We start from the raw sequence: 17,507 nt of genomic DNA on the forward strand, positions 1-17,507 counted from the left end.
TAGCTAACTTCTTTGTAACAGCATACAAATTATATTTTACAGGGAGAATAATCATATAGAAATAGATAAAGCCTCCAGTATATGTCATACCAATAACCAGTTATTGGTTAGAAGTCAGACGAAATGTATTAATATTAAACAACATCAATTAGTACATGATTGTCAGTGGACGTAGGGGCTCAGCACTGCTAGCCAATAGAATTAGAGTGTCATGAACCATACAAATTACCACATTAAAATGTCAGTATGTGCGCATATTACAGGATCTCTCAATTCTATATAGTAGAGTGTTATTTCTCCTAATAGGTAATTTGTTATAATGTAGATAGTATAAGAAAGTCATACGTTATGGGTCAGTCAATAATGGAAGGCGGTCCTTGGATCAAATGTGCTTAAAAATTAAGCTCCCTGTGAATAGTGATGCACCACATTTTAACCTTAATTAAATGGGTTCACCAAATATAGATATGGACAGTCAATTAAATAAATCTGTCAAAATAAAATATATAGTATATAACAAATAAATAAGCATATTGATACCCTGGTACACAAACTAAGTGGCAGCTCTATGGGGTGCAAATACAGATAAGAAAATTTATGATGTGACCTATTAACTCAAATGAGTATAATGATAGATATATATAAACATATACACACCAAAGACTAAATAACAATTATGGTAGTATACTAATATTAAATGTAGTAAAACATATACATAAAAGATATGCAAAAGTAAAAGTAATAAAATATATGCAATTGCTCTTATTGACTCTTATATGTTCCAGGAGTCAGTTCTTAAGTAGATGCAAAGGTGCAAATGTCCTTTAGATGTTGATATTCCTCCTGTATTATTCAGATGTTTAGTGATGTAGCGAATAGTTCGCCGGCGAATAGTTCCCGGCGAACATAGCATGTTTACGTTCGCCGCGGCGGGCGAACATATGCGAAGTTCGATCCGCCCCCTATTCGTCATCATTGAGTAATACTTTGACCCTGTACCTCACAGTCAGCAGGCACATTCCAGCCAATCAGCAGCAGACCCTCCCTCCCAGACCCTCCTACCTCCTGGACAGCATCCATTTTAGATTCATTCGGAAGCTGCATTGTTAGTGAGAGGAGGGACAGTGTAGCTGCTGCTGATTGAATAGGGAAATCTATAGCTAGGCTAGTGTATTCAGTGTCCACTACAGTCCTGACGGACTCATCTGATCTCTGCTGTAAGGACAGCACCCCAAAAAGCCCTTTTTAGGGCTAGAACATCTGCTTTTTTTTTCCCTGTGTAATCTAATTGCAGTTGCCAGCCTGCCAGGGTGTGTGTCAGGCTCACAGCATATACTGTGCCCACTTGCCCAGTGCACTTTTTTGACTGTGTTAAATAATAGCAGTCAGTTTCCTTCACACGTGTGCGTTTCAGTGCCTGCCTGCCAGGGCACAGTGTCACCCCAGTGCAACTCATATGTGGTGTAACAGTAGTGTAGATTTAAAAAAAAACAACACTTTTTTGACTGTGTTAAATAATAGCAGTCAGTTTCCTTCACACGTGTGCGTTTAACTGCCTGCCTGCCAGGGCACAGTGTCACCCCAGTGCAACTCATATGTGGTGTAACAGTAGTGTAGATTTAAAAAAAACAACACTTTTTTGACTGTTAAATAATAGCAGTCAGTTTCCTTCACACGTGTGCGTTTCAGTGCCTGCCTGCCAGGGCACAGTGTCACCCCAGTGCAACTCATATCTGGTGTAACAGTAGTGTACATTTAAAAAAACAACACTTTTTTGACTGTGAAATAATAGCAGTCAGTTTCCTTCACACGTGTGCGTTTCAGTGCCTGCCAGGGCACAGTGTCACCCCAGTGCAACTCATATCTGGTGTAACAGTAGTGTACATTTAAAAAAAACAACACTTTTTTGACTGTGAAATAATAGCAGTCAGTTTCCTTCACGTGTGTGCGTTTCAGGGCCTGCTAGGGCACAGTGTCACACCAGTGCACCTCATATCTGGTGTAACAGTAGTGTACATTTAAAAAAAAAAATACAATTTTGACTGTAATAGATTGAATAGCAGTTAGTTGTCTGCAAGCATGTGTGTCAGGCCTACAGCGTCTACTCTGCCAACTTCTGCCAGTGCACAGTGCCACTCATATCTGTTGTCACAGTAGCTTGCACGCATAGTACCACTAATCGAAAAAAAAAATGACAGGCAGAGGCAGGCCACCCCGCAGGGGCCGTCGAGGTTGTGGTGCTGTGATTCCCTTTGGCCCTAGAATAATGCCCAGTGTTCAGAGGCCACGTACCCTGAACTCGAACAGTTCTGAGGACATAGTTGACTGGCTAACACAGGACACCCAATCTTCTACAGCTTCCGCTCGGAACCTTGACGCACCATCCTCCTCCAGCTTAGCTTCAGGCACCTCTTAAGTTACCACTCGCCCGCCTGCCACCACCAGCAACACTAGCACCACAGCCGCTTCACTTGATCTGCCAAAGGAGTTATTTACACATCAGTTGGAAGAAATGAGTGATAGTGATGCGCAACCATTATTGACAGAGGATGTAGATAACAGGGATATGTCGTGCATGGCACATGTGTGTAATCTGATCGTACAACGCGTTGTACCCAGGCTTACAGGACGTCCTGAAGCAGGCCAGGAAGGTGTGTGGCCATTTCATGCATTCCTACACGGCCATGGCGCACTTTTCAGATATCCAGCAGCGAAACAACATGCCAGTGAGGCGCTTGATTTGCGACAGCCCGACACGTTGGAATTCAACACTCCTAATGTTCGACCGCCTGATCCAACAAGAAAAAGCCGTTAATGACTATTTGTATGACCGGGGTGCTAGGACAGCCTCTGCGGAGCTGGGAATTATTTTACCATGTTACTGGACGCTCATGCGCAATGCGCAATACCTGTAGGCTCATGCGTCCTTTTGAGGAGGTGACAAACCTAGTCAGTCGCACCGAAGGCACCATCAGCGACATCATACCATTTGTTTTCTTCCTGGAGCGTGCCCTGCGAAGAGTGCTGGATCAGGCCATAGATGAGCGTGAAGAGGAAGAGGAAGAGTTGTGGTCACCATCACCACCAGAAACAGCCTTATCAGCATTGCTTGCTAGACCTGCGGCAACGCTGGAAGAGGATTGTGAGGAAGAGGAGTCAGAGGAGGAATGTGGCTTTGAGGAGGAGGAGGAAGACCAACCACAACAGGCATCCCAGGGTGCTCGTTGTCACCTATCTGGTACCCGTGGTGTTGTACGTGGCTGGGGGGAAGAACATACCTTCAGTGAGATCACTGAGGATGAGGAAAGGGACTTGAGTAGCTCGGCATCCAACCTTGTGCAAATGGGGTCTTTCATGCTGTCGTGCCTGGTGAGGGACCCTCGTATAAAAAGGCTGAAGGAGAATGACCTGTACTGGGTGTCCACGCTACTAGACCCCCGGTATAAGCATAAAGTGCCTGAAATGTTACAGAATTACCGCAAGTCGGAAAGGGTGCAGCAGTTCCAAAATTAATTAAAAAGTATGCTTTACACAGCGTATAAGGGTGATGTCACAGCACAACGGGAATTTAACAGGGGAAGAGGTGAAAGTAATCCTCCTCCTCCCATGACCACGCCGGCAAGGACAGGACGCTGTACAGACGTGTTGTTGATGGAGGACATGCAGAGCTTTTTGACCCTTTAAGGACACAGCTTTCAGTTTGCTCAATTGTTTTATGACGGAAAAATTCCGTCATATGTCCTTAAGAGGTTAAGTCCTACTAATCGCCACAGCCCTTCGGGGTCCACCCTCAGAGAACGACTCGACTGACAGGTAGCAGACTACCTCGCCTTAACTGCAAATATCGACACTCTGAGGAGTGATGAACCCCTTGACTACTGGGTGTGCAGGCTTGACCTGTGGCCTGAGCTATCCCAATTTGCAATAGAACTTCTGGCCTGCCCCGCTTCAAGTGTCCTGTCAGAAAGGACCTTCAGTGCAGCAGGAGGTATTGTCACTGAGAAGAGAAGTCGCCTAGGTCAAAAAAGTCTAGATTACCTCACCTATATTAAGATGAATGAGGGATGGATCCCATAGGGACTGACAGTGGGCGATACATTTGACTAAAAAAGGCCTGATGAGATGAGCTGCCTTGGGCTAAAAATGGTCCACACGCTGCTGTATTTTATCTCTGCCGGATGACTTGCGTGACTTATCCGCCACCAACTAGGGTTCAAGCCGCAATGTTTTAGGGCACTTTCTGCCTGGGAAACAAACATCAATTTTTCTGGCTGCAACAATACCTAATTTTTCAGGCATGTGTACATGCCTAATTTTTCTGGCCTCTGGTGCTGCACGGTGGCTTTAAAAACCAAACCAAAAAAAAGGCACATAACAGGGATTAAACTGATAGGAATAGTACTACTTAACACACCACTCCTATCTGGTGGCACATTAGATTGCACGCGCAGTGTCCCAAATTTGAAGTAGGAGGACCGACCAAGCATCTTTTTCCATCTCCCGGTTCCTAAAATCGAAGCCATATACACGTCCCCTTATAGGGGACGTAACGGGGATTAAACTGATAAGAATAGTTATACTTAACACACCACTCTTATCTGGTGGCACATTAGATTGCACGCGCAGTGACCCAAATTTGAAGTAGGAGGACCGACCAAGCATCTTTTTCCATCTCCCGGTTCCTAAAATCGATGCCATATACACGTCCCCTGATAGGGGACGTAACAGGGATTAAACTTATAGGAATAGTACTACTTACACACCTTATAATAATGCAGAGAGAGGCAATGCAGAGAGAGGAGTCTGAAGAAGAGGAGTCAGAGGAGGAAGGTGGCTTTGAGGAGGTGGAAGACCAAACACAGCAGGCATCCCAGGGGGCTTGTTGTCACCTTTCGGGGACCCTTGGTGTTGTACGTGGCTGGGTGGAGGAAGAGACCTTCAATTACATCAGTTAGGACAAGGAATGGGACATGGCTAGCTTGGTATCCAACCTTGTGCAAATGGGGAGTTTGCGGTTGTGCAAATTTGCGGTTGTTTGCGGTGCGTTAAAGGGACAGTCTAGGCCAAAATAAACTTTCATGATTCAGATAGAGCATGTCATTTTAAACAATTTTCCACTTTACTTTTATCACCAATTTTGCTTTGTTCTCTTGGTATTCTTAGTTGAAAGCTTAACCTAGGAGGTTCATATGCTAATTTCTTAGACCTTGAAGCCCACCTCTTTCAGATTGCATTTTAACAGTTTTTCACCACTAGAGGGTGTTAGTTCACGTATTTCATATAGATAACACTGTGCTCATGCACGAGAAGTTATCTGGGAGCAGGCACTGATTGGCTAGACTGCAAGTCTGTCAAAAGGACTGAAAAAAGGGGCAGTTTGCAGAGGCTTAGATACAAGATAATCACAGAGGTTAAAAGTATATTATTATAAATGTGTTAGTTATGCAAAACTGGGAAATGGGTAATAAAGGGATTATCTATCTTTTAAAACAATAAAAATTCTGGTGTAGACTGTCCCGTTAAACGGGGAGTTTGGTCTGTCACTGTGAAGCGGGCATAACCCTTACACTACCTGATCGATACACCATCATACCTGATGTTTTAAAGCACGTTATTACAAACAATTTAGGAATGTTAGGTGATTTATGCCCTTTATGGATTAAAACCAGACTCTGCATCAACTATGTAATTTTCCATGGGAGTTTTGCCATGGATCCCCCTCCGGCATGCCACAGTCCAGGTGTTAGTACCCTTGAAACAACTTTTCCATCATTATTGTGGCCAGAAAGAGTCCCTGTGGGTTTTAAAATTCGCCTGCCTATTGAAGTCTATGGCGGTTCACCCGTTCGCGAACAGTTGTGGAAGTTCGCATTCACCGTTCGTGAACGCAAAATTTTAGGTTCGTGACATCACTACAGATGATGTATGATCTGTTGGTCACACCCAATGTGGAGTCAGCACTTTGCCAGGCATATGGTCTGGATACAATATTTCACTGCGAAAAGGAATCACAAAACAAAGGCACCTCCTAGTGGGATATAGTTGGTACAAATGGATAATGTGAATGCCAAAAAGATACTCACAAGTGGAGCAGCACCCAATTGTGCTAAGTCAAGCAGACTGGGAACTAGCAGTTTTCCAGCTCACTGGCACAGCGTGTATACCGGTCTCTCTGGTGTCCTCAATGGATCAAATAAGCTCAGACTCTCAGAAAAGGTTAAAATTCCACAATTTAATGGTATATAGAAAACACAGATGTCAACCAAATGACACTGATAATTAAAAAACACAGATAGCAACGCGTTTCTCAGACTGCTGTCTGTTTCATCAGGCTTCTGTTCACAAAATGAGAGTTCTGCCTTAAATACATCAAGTAACCTATCCCTATCCTCTATTAGCTGACACACCTCTCAGGTGTATGTGTGCATAATTAATTCAATTACTAATGCTAGGAGTGTGGACAGTTTATCTAAAAATATCTGACATCATTTAATTAAAAAACTAATCATTAACAATACTTATACATATCAAAGAACAACTTTATAGTACCTTGTTGTGGATATCATATCAAGACCATATATTCTATTACGACATATAGTCTCTATTATAACCCAAATGATTCCCAAATTGTTTCTAAAAACTCCTGTAGTACAATCACTCACATATGTGTGTGTAACATTTATAGTAGTAAGGTGCTGTCTATAAATTACTAATGGGGATTATTAGAACCAAGTATCCATATCCACCAATTTTACTTGCTGCTTTATTAAAGTTATTTCTAATATCCATGTCAGTAAAATTTACTGCCCATTGTATTTATTGATCTATCCATTATTGAATCGGATTAGGGTGTAGGAAGAATATTTTTTAAAAAACAAGCTCAAATTGACGTTGTTTTCATTAATACATGTGTTGATATTTGTTTCATACTAGATGTTGTGTGGAAACAATTGTGTCAAATACCTTGATCTTCTTATGGCGTTTCCCATATATCTACTATGGGGAGCATCTAGTTAGGGTCGGGGAACATTTCTGTATACGTCACTCTAGAACTGACGTTTAGCCTGACGTCTAACCTATTGGGACTTGATTCGTCACTGTTTGACCATGTGACGTTAGTCATAACCGCCCCTTCTGGATAGAGCCTATGTTTATTTTATGAAACGTTAAGTATAGGTAACTACTTGTTTGGGGGGGGGGGGGTAGATGTACCTTATGTGATGTTGTGAAATAAAAATAATACATTGATGTGATAAGGGAATTATAATATGCTAGAAATTAACAATCCATGTATCAATTATAAAGTGCTTAAAAATAATAAACGATTTATACCAGTGACCTATCTATATTATATTGAATCTAACTATATAACTTATTCTATAAACAATAACAGAAGTGATATACTAGTGGTCTATCTATACATTACTCATTCTGAGGGGAAAGAAAATATATCTGATTATATGTCTTACTCCTAAAAAATGATATTAATTTAGTGTATATGCCCTAATCTGAATGCTATAAAATATTAATAAAGGGAATAAGTATATACTTTTTGTGTATGGGAAAAAACAGAATGGTATAACTGTACTTACCGTATATATAATAAAAGTGGGGAATTGATTTGATATATTCTCATAGTTATATATAAAGACTATGCATTTGGATCTGTATTATCCCTTGTGACAATAGGGATATCTTTAGTTTGTGTATATGATATATATACACAAACTATAATAATAATAATAATGTAAACTTAATAAAAAATGCTCTATAGTCTAGGGGTGTGGTGTATCCCTTATATGGGTATTTAAGTATATATAAATAAAGTGTAAAGGGGACTAGTGAAATAAATGTGAATATTATTTGTCCTATATTTAAATAATGAGTAATAGTATATGGATTCCATTAAGTGGTATTGATAAATAATAAGTAACTATATTCATCAATAGGTCCCTATACTAAAATTATTATTAATACTATTAAATTTGAATAGATGTATGACTCCTACATATAGATATACGCTATTTCCCTTCCCTAACATGGGGAGGATATAACACGCATAATGGAAATAATGATGCCAACCCTCTCAATATTAAGGGACAACTGTAAACCATCTCTACTGGTATGATGGTACCCCATACTAACCGGTATTGCATGTAAAGATGATGGTGAAATTATAAACACAAAGCAAGGTGTACATTGAGTTGTAAAGTACATATAATATACAGATGTTTAAAATGCAGCCATATCTATGTTTTCATTTAGCCCTGCTGGAAAGAGGGTATCAAATTTATAGATCCAGTAGATTTCACTCTGGCATAGGCTTTTGAACCTATTGGTACCCAGTTTGTAAGGAATCCTTTCCAGAGGGGTAATCCGAAACTGACAGTTAAAACCAGAATGACACTGGACATGGTGTCTAGATACACTATGTTTGAGGCTGCCCTTATCAACATTCCTAAAGTGTTCACCCCATCTACTTCTTATTTTCCTAATTGTCCTACCTAAATATTGAGCCCCACATACACAGGTGAAATAATTACATACTTGGAGCTACAGTACAGTCTCTCTTTTAGTTCATAAGTATATCCTGAAGTAGTAAAAGTGACGCTGGTGGTCCAATGTGTAATATATTTACACATATTACATCTTTTATTTTACATCTAAAAGAACCTTTGTGTTGAAAGCTATTATTAGTAGGTATTCCTATCTTAGGAGTTCTTTTAGACATTATGATTTTACTGTGGGCTATTTTTTGCTTAATAGTGGGGGCTCTCCTGTATGTTATGTTAGATTGGTCCTCTAATATTTCTTTAAGGATATGGTCTTTTTTAAGAAGATACCAGTACTTGTTGAGTATGTTCCTTATGGCTTTATAATTGGAATTATAATCCTATATAATAAATGGCCAAGTATGTTTGTCAGATGCAGTCATGCGCAGTAGAGACTGCACGTGACAAACATACCTGGCCGTTTGGATCCTGACACTCAGCACTCAGCACAGAGCAAGGCTGAAGCGGAGTGTCAGGGAGCATGGCCGACGGGAGCGTTGCGATGGGTGCGTGGCCGGGCGTCGTAAGGGACGTGGCCGGGAGCGGCGAGGGGCGTGGCCGGACGGGTGTCGCCGCGATGGGGCATGGCCGGGAGGGGTGCCGCGATGGGGGCGTGGCCAGAGAGGCAAAGGCTTTCAATTAAGACAGAGCCAGAGAGGGAGCAGGAGAGGGGGGGGAGAAGGGCCAAAGAGGGGGGAGAGAGCCAAAGGGGGGGGAGAGAGCCAAAGGGGGGGCGGGGAGAGAGCAAAGAGGGGGAGAGAGCAAAAGGGGGGGGGGGGAGAGCCAAAGGAGAGGGAGGAGAGAAAGCCAAAGGAGAGGGGGGAGAGAAAGCCAAAGGAGAGGGGGGAGAGAAAGCAAAAGAGAGGGGGGAGAGAAAGCAAAATAGAGGGGGGAAGAGAGAGCAAAAGAGAGGGGGGAGAGAGCAAGGGGTGGGACTGCTGTACTGCAAAAAATGGCCAGTGTACACGGGCTTTAGTACTAGTTGGTAATAAATGAGGTAGTCTTCCTCTTGTTGCACTTATTATTCAACCTATTTTTTGGTGGAGAATTGAGAATCATCTCTCTCTCTCTAATTGTCTAGCTCTCAGGTACCCTTCTTCTATAAGTGCCAGAGGATAGCCTTTTTCAGTGAATCTGTTTTTCAGGGTGAGTGACTGTTCATCATATGTTTCTAATAAAGTTCAGTTGTGCTTAATACGCCTGAACTGGGTGTAGGGTTTGTTCCTTTTCCAGCTGCCTAGGTGGTTGCTCAGATAATCTAAACAATTATTGCTAACAACTAATTTAAAAAAGGTTTTAGATTGAACCAAATTATTAACATCCCATGTGAGGGCTGTATCTAGGTAGTCAATTTCTTCCGGATGTATTTTATAAGTGAAAGTAAAACCAAAGGAGTTGTCATTAAGTTTAAGAGCAAAGCCTCTAGCTGAATCAGTAGACCCATTCCATATGATGATCAGGTCGTCTATATATCTGCCATAGAAGACCAGGTTCTGCCTCCAGCTCTGGCAATAGACATAAATGTCCTCAAAGCACCACATGACCAAATTGGCAAAGCTGGGGGTGAACCTGGTCCCCATGGCATTACCTTTAGTCTGGAGATAATAGTTGTCTAAATATGTTAAATAATTGTGTTTAAGTATGAAGTCAATTAACTAAAGTAGAAATTCTTTCTGTATTTTGAGCATATAAATATCCTAATTTAGATAATCTGATACATAATATACACCTATTTCATGTGATATGTTCGAATATAATGCGTTGTCATCAGATGTCATCTATAGATATTGGTCTCCTCTTTTTCTATTTGAAAGTTTCTGAAGTAAGTCAGTAGTGTCCCTAATATATGAAGGGAGTTGCCTAACATATTTCTGCAAAAAGTAGTCTTTGTAGGCTGATAGATGGTCAGTAATACTATTCATACTAGCTATAATAGGCCTGCCCGGAATGTTAGGATTTTTTGGTGTTAAATATTGTTTTTCTTTCAAAGAGAGAATACCTTCTTCAAACCCAAATTGAATGATGGAATTTAGTTTATTGGTAAATAACACCATAGGATCCTGATCTAGTGGCCTATTAGTGTTGGCGATGTCGGGGGGCAGATTAGGGGTGTTTAGGCTTGGGGTTTATGTAAGGGTGTTAGGTTTAAACGTAACTTTTTTTCCCCATAGACATCAATGGGGCTGTGTTACGGAGATTTTTCATTCCACACTTCAGGTGTTAGGTTTTTTTCTAACACTCTCTCCCCATTGATGTCTATGGGATAAGCGTGCACAAACACATCAAATCAGCCCTTGGATTTTTTGTGGTATGGAGCTTAACGCCACCATATCGCACACACAAGGAGGCTTTTCAATAACTCGTAATGGCAGCACTATGGAGAGTGAAATGATGCAGCTTTTTTGCCGTTAGTTTCGCACCCTGTTTAGTGCAAAACTCGTAATCTAGGTTATTGCTAGCAGTCAGCTCTAGATTATTGCCAAACACTTCCCCACATATCACTCTCTGTTCAACTAATACAGAGTTGTACTTGTGGGGTGTTCTACATTCCATCATTTAGTGGATTTCAAACCAAGTAAAATAACTCTGGGATCAAGAGCTACTTGTGCCTTAAGACAATACAATTTCTGGAACAGGAACAAGAAAACTAGAACGGATTTATTACCACCTATCCCTGTGGTATTCCCAGGTGAGCGGATAATATTGCTTTTTATGGTTATTACACATCGCTATATCTCATGGGACACATTCATTTTTGTTTCATTTGCATGTACATGAGGAAATCATGTCTGGAAGCGCTGTAAAAACCATGTCTTTCAAGAAATTTCATACCCCTCTCACCTAGAGGAAAGTGAGAACAACTTAACAGCAGCAGCCAGGAAATTCCACATAGTAAAGAAATATATAACTGCATTCAGTTAGGTGCTATTTCAACCTCTGCTCTGACATATATAGTGCATTGGAGTCCTTTGCAGTCAAGTAGATGAAAATATGAAAAATCATATTTATGCAATATTCATATTTAATAAAGTGTTTTACTGTATATATCTAAACTTATATATAATCATGTACATATATATATATATGTGTGTATATAGGTTTAAATATATATTTGTGCAAAAATCCATCAGATATACATTTAAATATCTCTTTAAGAATAAATTCAATATGTTTTGCTATGTGCAGAACATTGCATTGATATATGCAATATTATCTTCTTATGTTATGGTTTTAAATAACCACAATCGTGTTTGTACGACTTGTGAGTGTTATTTTTTCCCCAATTTTTTCAGCTCAATTGAAGTTTATGTGGGAATGTTATTTTGCGTTTGCAACTTCTCAAAGTTTATTTGTTACCACATCTTTGCAAACGCTAGATTGCAAACTTTTAACTTTCAACTTGAAATACGAGTGCGAATCTCCAAACGTAAAAATTACTACTAGCAGTTTCTTTTACAAGATACGATGAGTCCATGGATTTCATCCTTACTTGTGGGATATCATCTCCTGGTCAGCAGGAGGAGGCAAAGAGCACCACAGCAAAGCTGTATATATAGCTCCTCCCTTCCCTCCCACTCCAGTCATTCTCTTTGCCTGTGTTAGTGATAGGAAGAGGTAAAATGAAGTTTCTCTGCAGCTAACTGCTTGGAGATTGAACCCTTAGTTTTATCTAAGCGAGGATTTTCTGATTCGGTCATAGATACCTTGATTTAGGTGCGTTTTTTAAGGAAAACGTAGGGGTCAGAAAGCTACAGCTACCTCTCTTTCCTTTTGGCTGTAGAGTATCATCCGTTTTGCATATGAGACTGCTGGACAGCAGCCTCCTGAACGAATTACGGCTCATTCCACTAGGGCTGTGACTTCCTCATGGGTATTCAAAAATGATGCTTCTTGTTGAACAGATTTGCAAAGCTGCAACTTGGTCGTCTCTTCACACTTTTTCCAAATTTTCCAAATTCAATACTTTTGCCTCGTCTGAGGCTGTTTTTGACTGGAGTGGGAGGGAAGGGAGGAGCTATATATACAACTCTGCTGTGGTGCTCTTTGCCTCCTCCTGCTGACCAGGAGGCGATATCCCACAAGTAAGGATGAAATCCGTGGACTCATCTTATCGTAAAAGAAACAAATTTATCAGGTAAGAATACATTTCCTTTTTAACACTCTAAAGTGAGCGCAAACTACCACTACACTCATAATCTGGCCCTTTATGTTTATTCACCCTCCGTTACTATTAAATTGCACCAGTCCCTACTGTGAGAAACACTTGGGGGAATATGCTGTCTGCATTTATCATTGCACAAGCAGTTCACCAGAACTGCTTGTGCAATACCGCCCCCTGCAGATTGTGTGTGTGTGTGTACATATGTATACAGTGTGTGTGTACACATGTATACAGTGTGTGTGTGTGTACATATGCATATATGTGTATATAGGCCTGTAAATACATATATACAAATATAAATACATACAGTGGATATAAAAAGTCTACACACCCCTGTTAAAATGTCAGGTTTCTGTGATGTAAAAAAATGAGACAAAGAGAAATCATTTCAGAACTTTTTCCACCTTTAATGTGACCTATAAACTACACAACTCAATTGAAAAACAAACTGAAATATTTTAGGTAAAGGGAAATAAAAATAAAAAAATAAAATAATATGGTTGCATAAGTGTGAACACCCTTAAACTAATACTTTATTGAAGCACCTTTTGATTTTATTACAGCACTCAGTCTTTTTGGTTATGAGTTTTTCAGCATGGCACATCTTGACTTGACAAGATTTGCCCACTCTTCTTTGCAAAAACACTCTAAATCTGTCAGAATGCGAGGGCATCTCCTGTGCAGAGCACTCTTCAGATCACCCCACAGATTTTGAATTGGATTCAGGTCTGGGCTCTGGCTGGGCCATCCCAAATCTTTAATCTTCTTCTGGTGAAGCCATTCCTTTGTTGATTTGGATGTATGCTTTGGGTTATTGTCATGCTGAAAGATGAAGTTCCTCTTCATGTTCAGCTTTCTAGCAGAAGCCTGAAGGTTTTGTGCCAATATTGTCTGGTATTTGGGACTGTTCATTATTCCCTCTACCTTGACTAAGGCCCTTGTTCCTGCTGAAGAAAAACAGCCCCAAAGCATGATGCTGACACCACCATGATTCACTGTGGGTATGGTGTTCTTTTGGTGATATGCAGTGTTGTTTTTGCGCCAAACATATCTTTTGGAATTATGGCCAAAAAGTTCAACTTTGGTTTCATCAACCAGAACACCTTTTCCAACATGCTTCTGGGAAACTTCAGATGTGTTTTTGCAAAATTTAGCTGGGCTTGGATGTTTTTTTTGTAAGAAAAGGCTTTCGTCTTGTCACTCTACCCCATAGCCCAGAGACATGAAGAATATGGGCTATTGTTGTCACATGTACCACACAGCCAGTACTTGCCAGATATTCCTGCAGCTCCTTTAATGTTGCTGTAGGCCTCTTGGCAGCCTCCCAGACCAGTTTTCTTCTCGTCTTTTCATCAATTTTGGAGGGACATCCAGTTCTTGGTAATGTCACTGTTGCACCATATTTTCTTCACTTGATGATGACTGTCTTCACTGTGTTCCATGGTATATCTAATGCCTTGGAAATTCTTTTGTACCCTTCTCCTGACTGATACCTTTTAACAATAAGATCCCTCTGATGCTTTAGAAACTCTCTGCGGACCATGGCTTTTGCTGTAGGATGCGACTAACAAAATGTCAGGAAAGACATACTAGAACAGCTGAACTTTATTTGGGGTTAATCAGATACACTTTAAATGATGACAGGTGTGTACTGACTCCTATTTAACATGATTTTGAATGTGATTGCTTAATTCTGAACACAGCTACATCCCCAGTTATAAAAGAGTGTTCACACTTATGCAACCATATTATTTTATTTTTTTATTTTTATTTCCCTTTACCTAAAAGATTTCAGTTTGTTTTTCAATTGAGTTGTACAGTTTATATGTCACAATAAAGGTGGAAAAAGTTCTGAAATGATTTATCTTTGTCTCATTTTTTTACATCACAGAAACCTGACATTTTAACAGGGGTGTGTAGACTTTTTATATCCACTGTAAATACAACTGTATATGTACATATATAGATATATATAAATACATACATATCCATCTTTAGAGATGTATATCTATATATCTCAATGTTAAAGCCCCATGACTGACTTTTTTTCGAACACCTGAGATCTCATATCTTTGAGCCCTTATAACTTTTGTGTGCAATATACATTTTTATTAAATTATGTTATTATGGGTGTGACTATACTTTGCAATGTATTTTTTTTGTGTTTTGTGCAATTTTCATGTTTTGAGAAAGTTAACCAGAGCTCTGAAATTGCAGTAATCATTCTAGCGTAAATAGCAATTGTGCTCAAGCGATCGCGTTTACTTTCAATAAACCCGATATCGCTTGCGCGTAAACTTTTGTGCTCCACTCGTAATCTGGCCCTTATTGGGTCAAAGTTCCTTTATAAAACTTCAGTTGTCCATTCTGTAGGTTCTAATAGTAGTAATAAAGAATAATATCATGTCTTCCGAGATTACTGTCTACTATGTAACTAAGTTTAGTGAATATTATTTTCTCTTTATGCCTTTATTTATATTCAGGACCACCAATATACCACAAACTGTTCCAATAACTCTGCAAGATCTTATGGGTTTCTTCAGATCACTTTACATGTCCCATATTTATGCTGATCAAGATCCATGTGGAGCCAAAGAATTCCATATAAGGAACGAAAAGAGGTATAGAACAACCCTGTAAAAACAAGCCTCCTGAGATTTCCTGGAGACTATCTGGGATGGAGCACTGGGTGGCTAAGTCATGAGATATGAAGCAGTATTTTAATAGGGGTTGGCTGTGAGTGTGTAGATCAGGGCGTTTCTAATCTGTCTTTGTTAAACTGGGATTTTTATAAGGCTTTAGGATCCATGCATCTAATATTAGGTTTCTGGTGTTGGGGCCTATTACTTATTTGTTCTGTCATTAAAGGGACACTAAAAGCTATTTTTTTTCTTTAATGATTCAGATTTTTCTTCGTTCTCTTGCTATCTTTATTTAAAAGCAGGAATGTGATGCATAGGAGCCGGCCCTTTTTTGGTTGAGAACCTGGCTGGGTTATGCTTGCTTATTGGTGGGTAAATGTCTGCCTCCAATAAGCAAGCACTATCCATGGTGCTGAACCTAAAAATGTCTGACTGGTAAGATTTACATTTATGATTTTCAAATAAAGATAGCAAGAGAACAAAGAAAAATTAATAGGAGTAAATTTGAAAGTTGATTAAAATGACATGCTCTATCTGAATAATGAAAGAAAAAAATTGGGTTCAGTGACCCTTTAAGCTCTTCTGCTCCTCTTCCAGCTATGTATTTAAACTCTTTTAAAACAACTTCTTATACTTCCTCAAACTTCTTATTTTAATATGACTCTTTTTCTAAAATAAATACTTCTGTTTTTTGTTTTTTAATTCTCTGGATAAATTTAAGTTTTTTTCTTACACACAGGTGGTGAGAATCCATGATCCATTACTACTGGGAATTAGTCTTCCCTGCCAACCTGCCACTAGAAGGAGGCAAAGATTCCCAAACCCCAAGAGCTCTATAAACCCCTGCCACCTCACTGGTAAACTAGTCTTGTCTTTGCCACCGCTGGAGGAAGGTGAAGAATAAAGATGTGCACATGATTCTTCAGTGAGAGGGGTTCTCAGACTGAGGTGAATCTCATTTTCCCTCAGAGTAAAGTGTTTGTCAGAAGAATGTATATGGAAAATGGGTCATGTTTCATTTTTTTCACCTCAAAGAAAATAAGTCACAAGCCTTTCACAGGTGTCGCAGGGACCTGTCCTTTGCCTCCTCCTGCTGGGTCTTTAGTATACTCCTATTCCATATACTCAGCAGTTATGTTTCACCCCTGGTTTGGTTTTCTACTGGTTTTTCTAGTAGATGAGTGTCTTTTGGATTATATAGTAGTATTTTTTATTTAATTGGCACTTTATAAGCCTAAATATTTTTGTATTTAATTTTCGGTTTTGGCATGCTTTAACGTTTTTACCATGCATTTGCCTTCAGGTCTTCATGCGTCAGGTTAGTGCATATAAGCCCTCAAATTTGCACATCAGGTTTTCAGGTTTGCATGAGTTGGTTAGCGCACATATGCCCTTTGGATTGCACATGTTGGGTTCTTTGTGCATATTGAGCACTTTTTCCCACATTTCGGTCTTCGTGTCTGCACACGTTGGGTTAGCACATGTAAGCCCTCGGATTTGAGCACACTGTTTTTTTGTTGTGTTTTTTTTCTATATTTGCATTTGGGTTTTGTGCATGCTCCCTAACTGATAGCGAATTATCCAGCTGTCGGATGTGTAGTTTATTTGTCTCCTTCTACATTTTTGTTTCGCATTAGTGCGCATGGCCTAGTTTTGAGCTACTTTTGGTGGGGGGTACATTTTCCCTTTCCTCAACAGCTCTTTTTGTGGGGATTTAACTATTCACTTTTTTATGCATTCTCTACTTTTAGAGTTTGCAGCAATAATGGAGCTTTCGAATTCTGTCCCCAAATCTTCCATAGAAGCTGTGCTCTGAACACTTTCCTGCTAGTGTTAAGTGTGTTTATTGTAAACAGGCTGAGGTATCTCCTCCAGCACATTTATGTAACACATGACTTTAATGTTTTAATGCATTGTGACCAATCTAATGCTGCTCTTGCTTCTAAGGGTATTATTGCTCCTTCTGTTTGTTCTTTACAGGGAAGTTCAACTGACTTCATACCTGGTGTAAAGCACTTAGGGGCCGATTTATCAAGGCCCAAATAGGGCCGTATACACCTGTATCCATGCAAGCCTTCAGGCTTGCCAGAAACAGGAGTTAAGAAGCAGCGGTCTTAAGATCGCTGCTCCTTAACTTGTCCACCACCTCTG

At 39.9% G+C, this 17,507-nt stretch overlaps 1 protein-coding gene across 3 annotated transcripts in view; it reads left to right on the plus strand.

Annotated features, from left to right (window-relative positions):
• LOC128645666 (putative methyltransferase DDB_G0268948) overlaps window positions 1–17,507 on the plus strand; it is a 201,569-nt gene that overhangs the window by 179,007 nt on the left and 5,055 nt on the right. For all 3 annotated transcript variants that reach the window (XM_053698817.1, XM_053698815.1, XM_053698818.1), the window contains exon 7: window positions 15,198–15,335. In XM_053698817.1, coding sequence (XP_053554792.1) covers window positions 15,198–15,335 — 138 coding nt within the window. The remainder of the gene's footprint in view (window positions 1–15,197; window positions 15,336–17,507) is intronic.

The sequence above is a fragment of the Bombina bombina genome, chromosome 1, assembly GCF_027579735.1.
Source record: "Bombina bombina isolate aBomBom1 chromosome 1, aBomBom1.pri, whole genome shotgun sequence".
Lineage (NCBI taxonomy): Eukaryota > Metazoa > Chordata > Amphibia > Anura > Bombinatoridae > Bombina > Bombina bombina.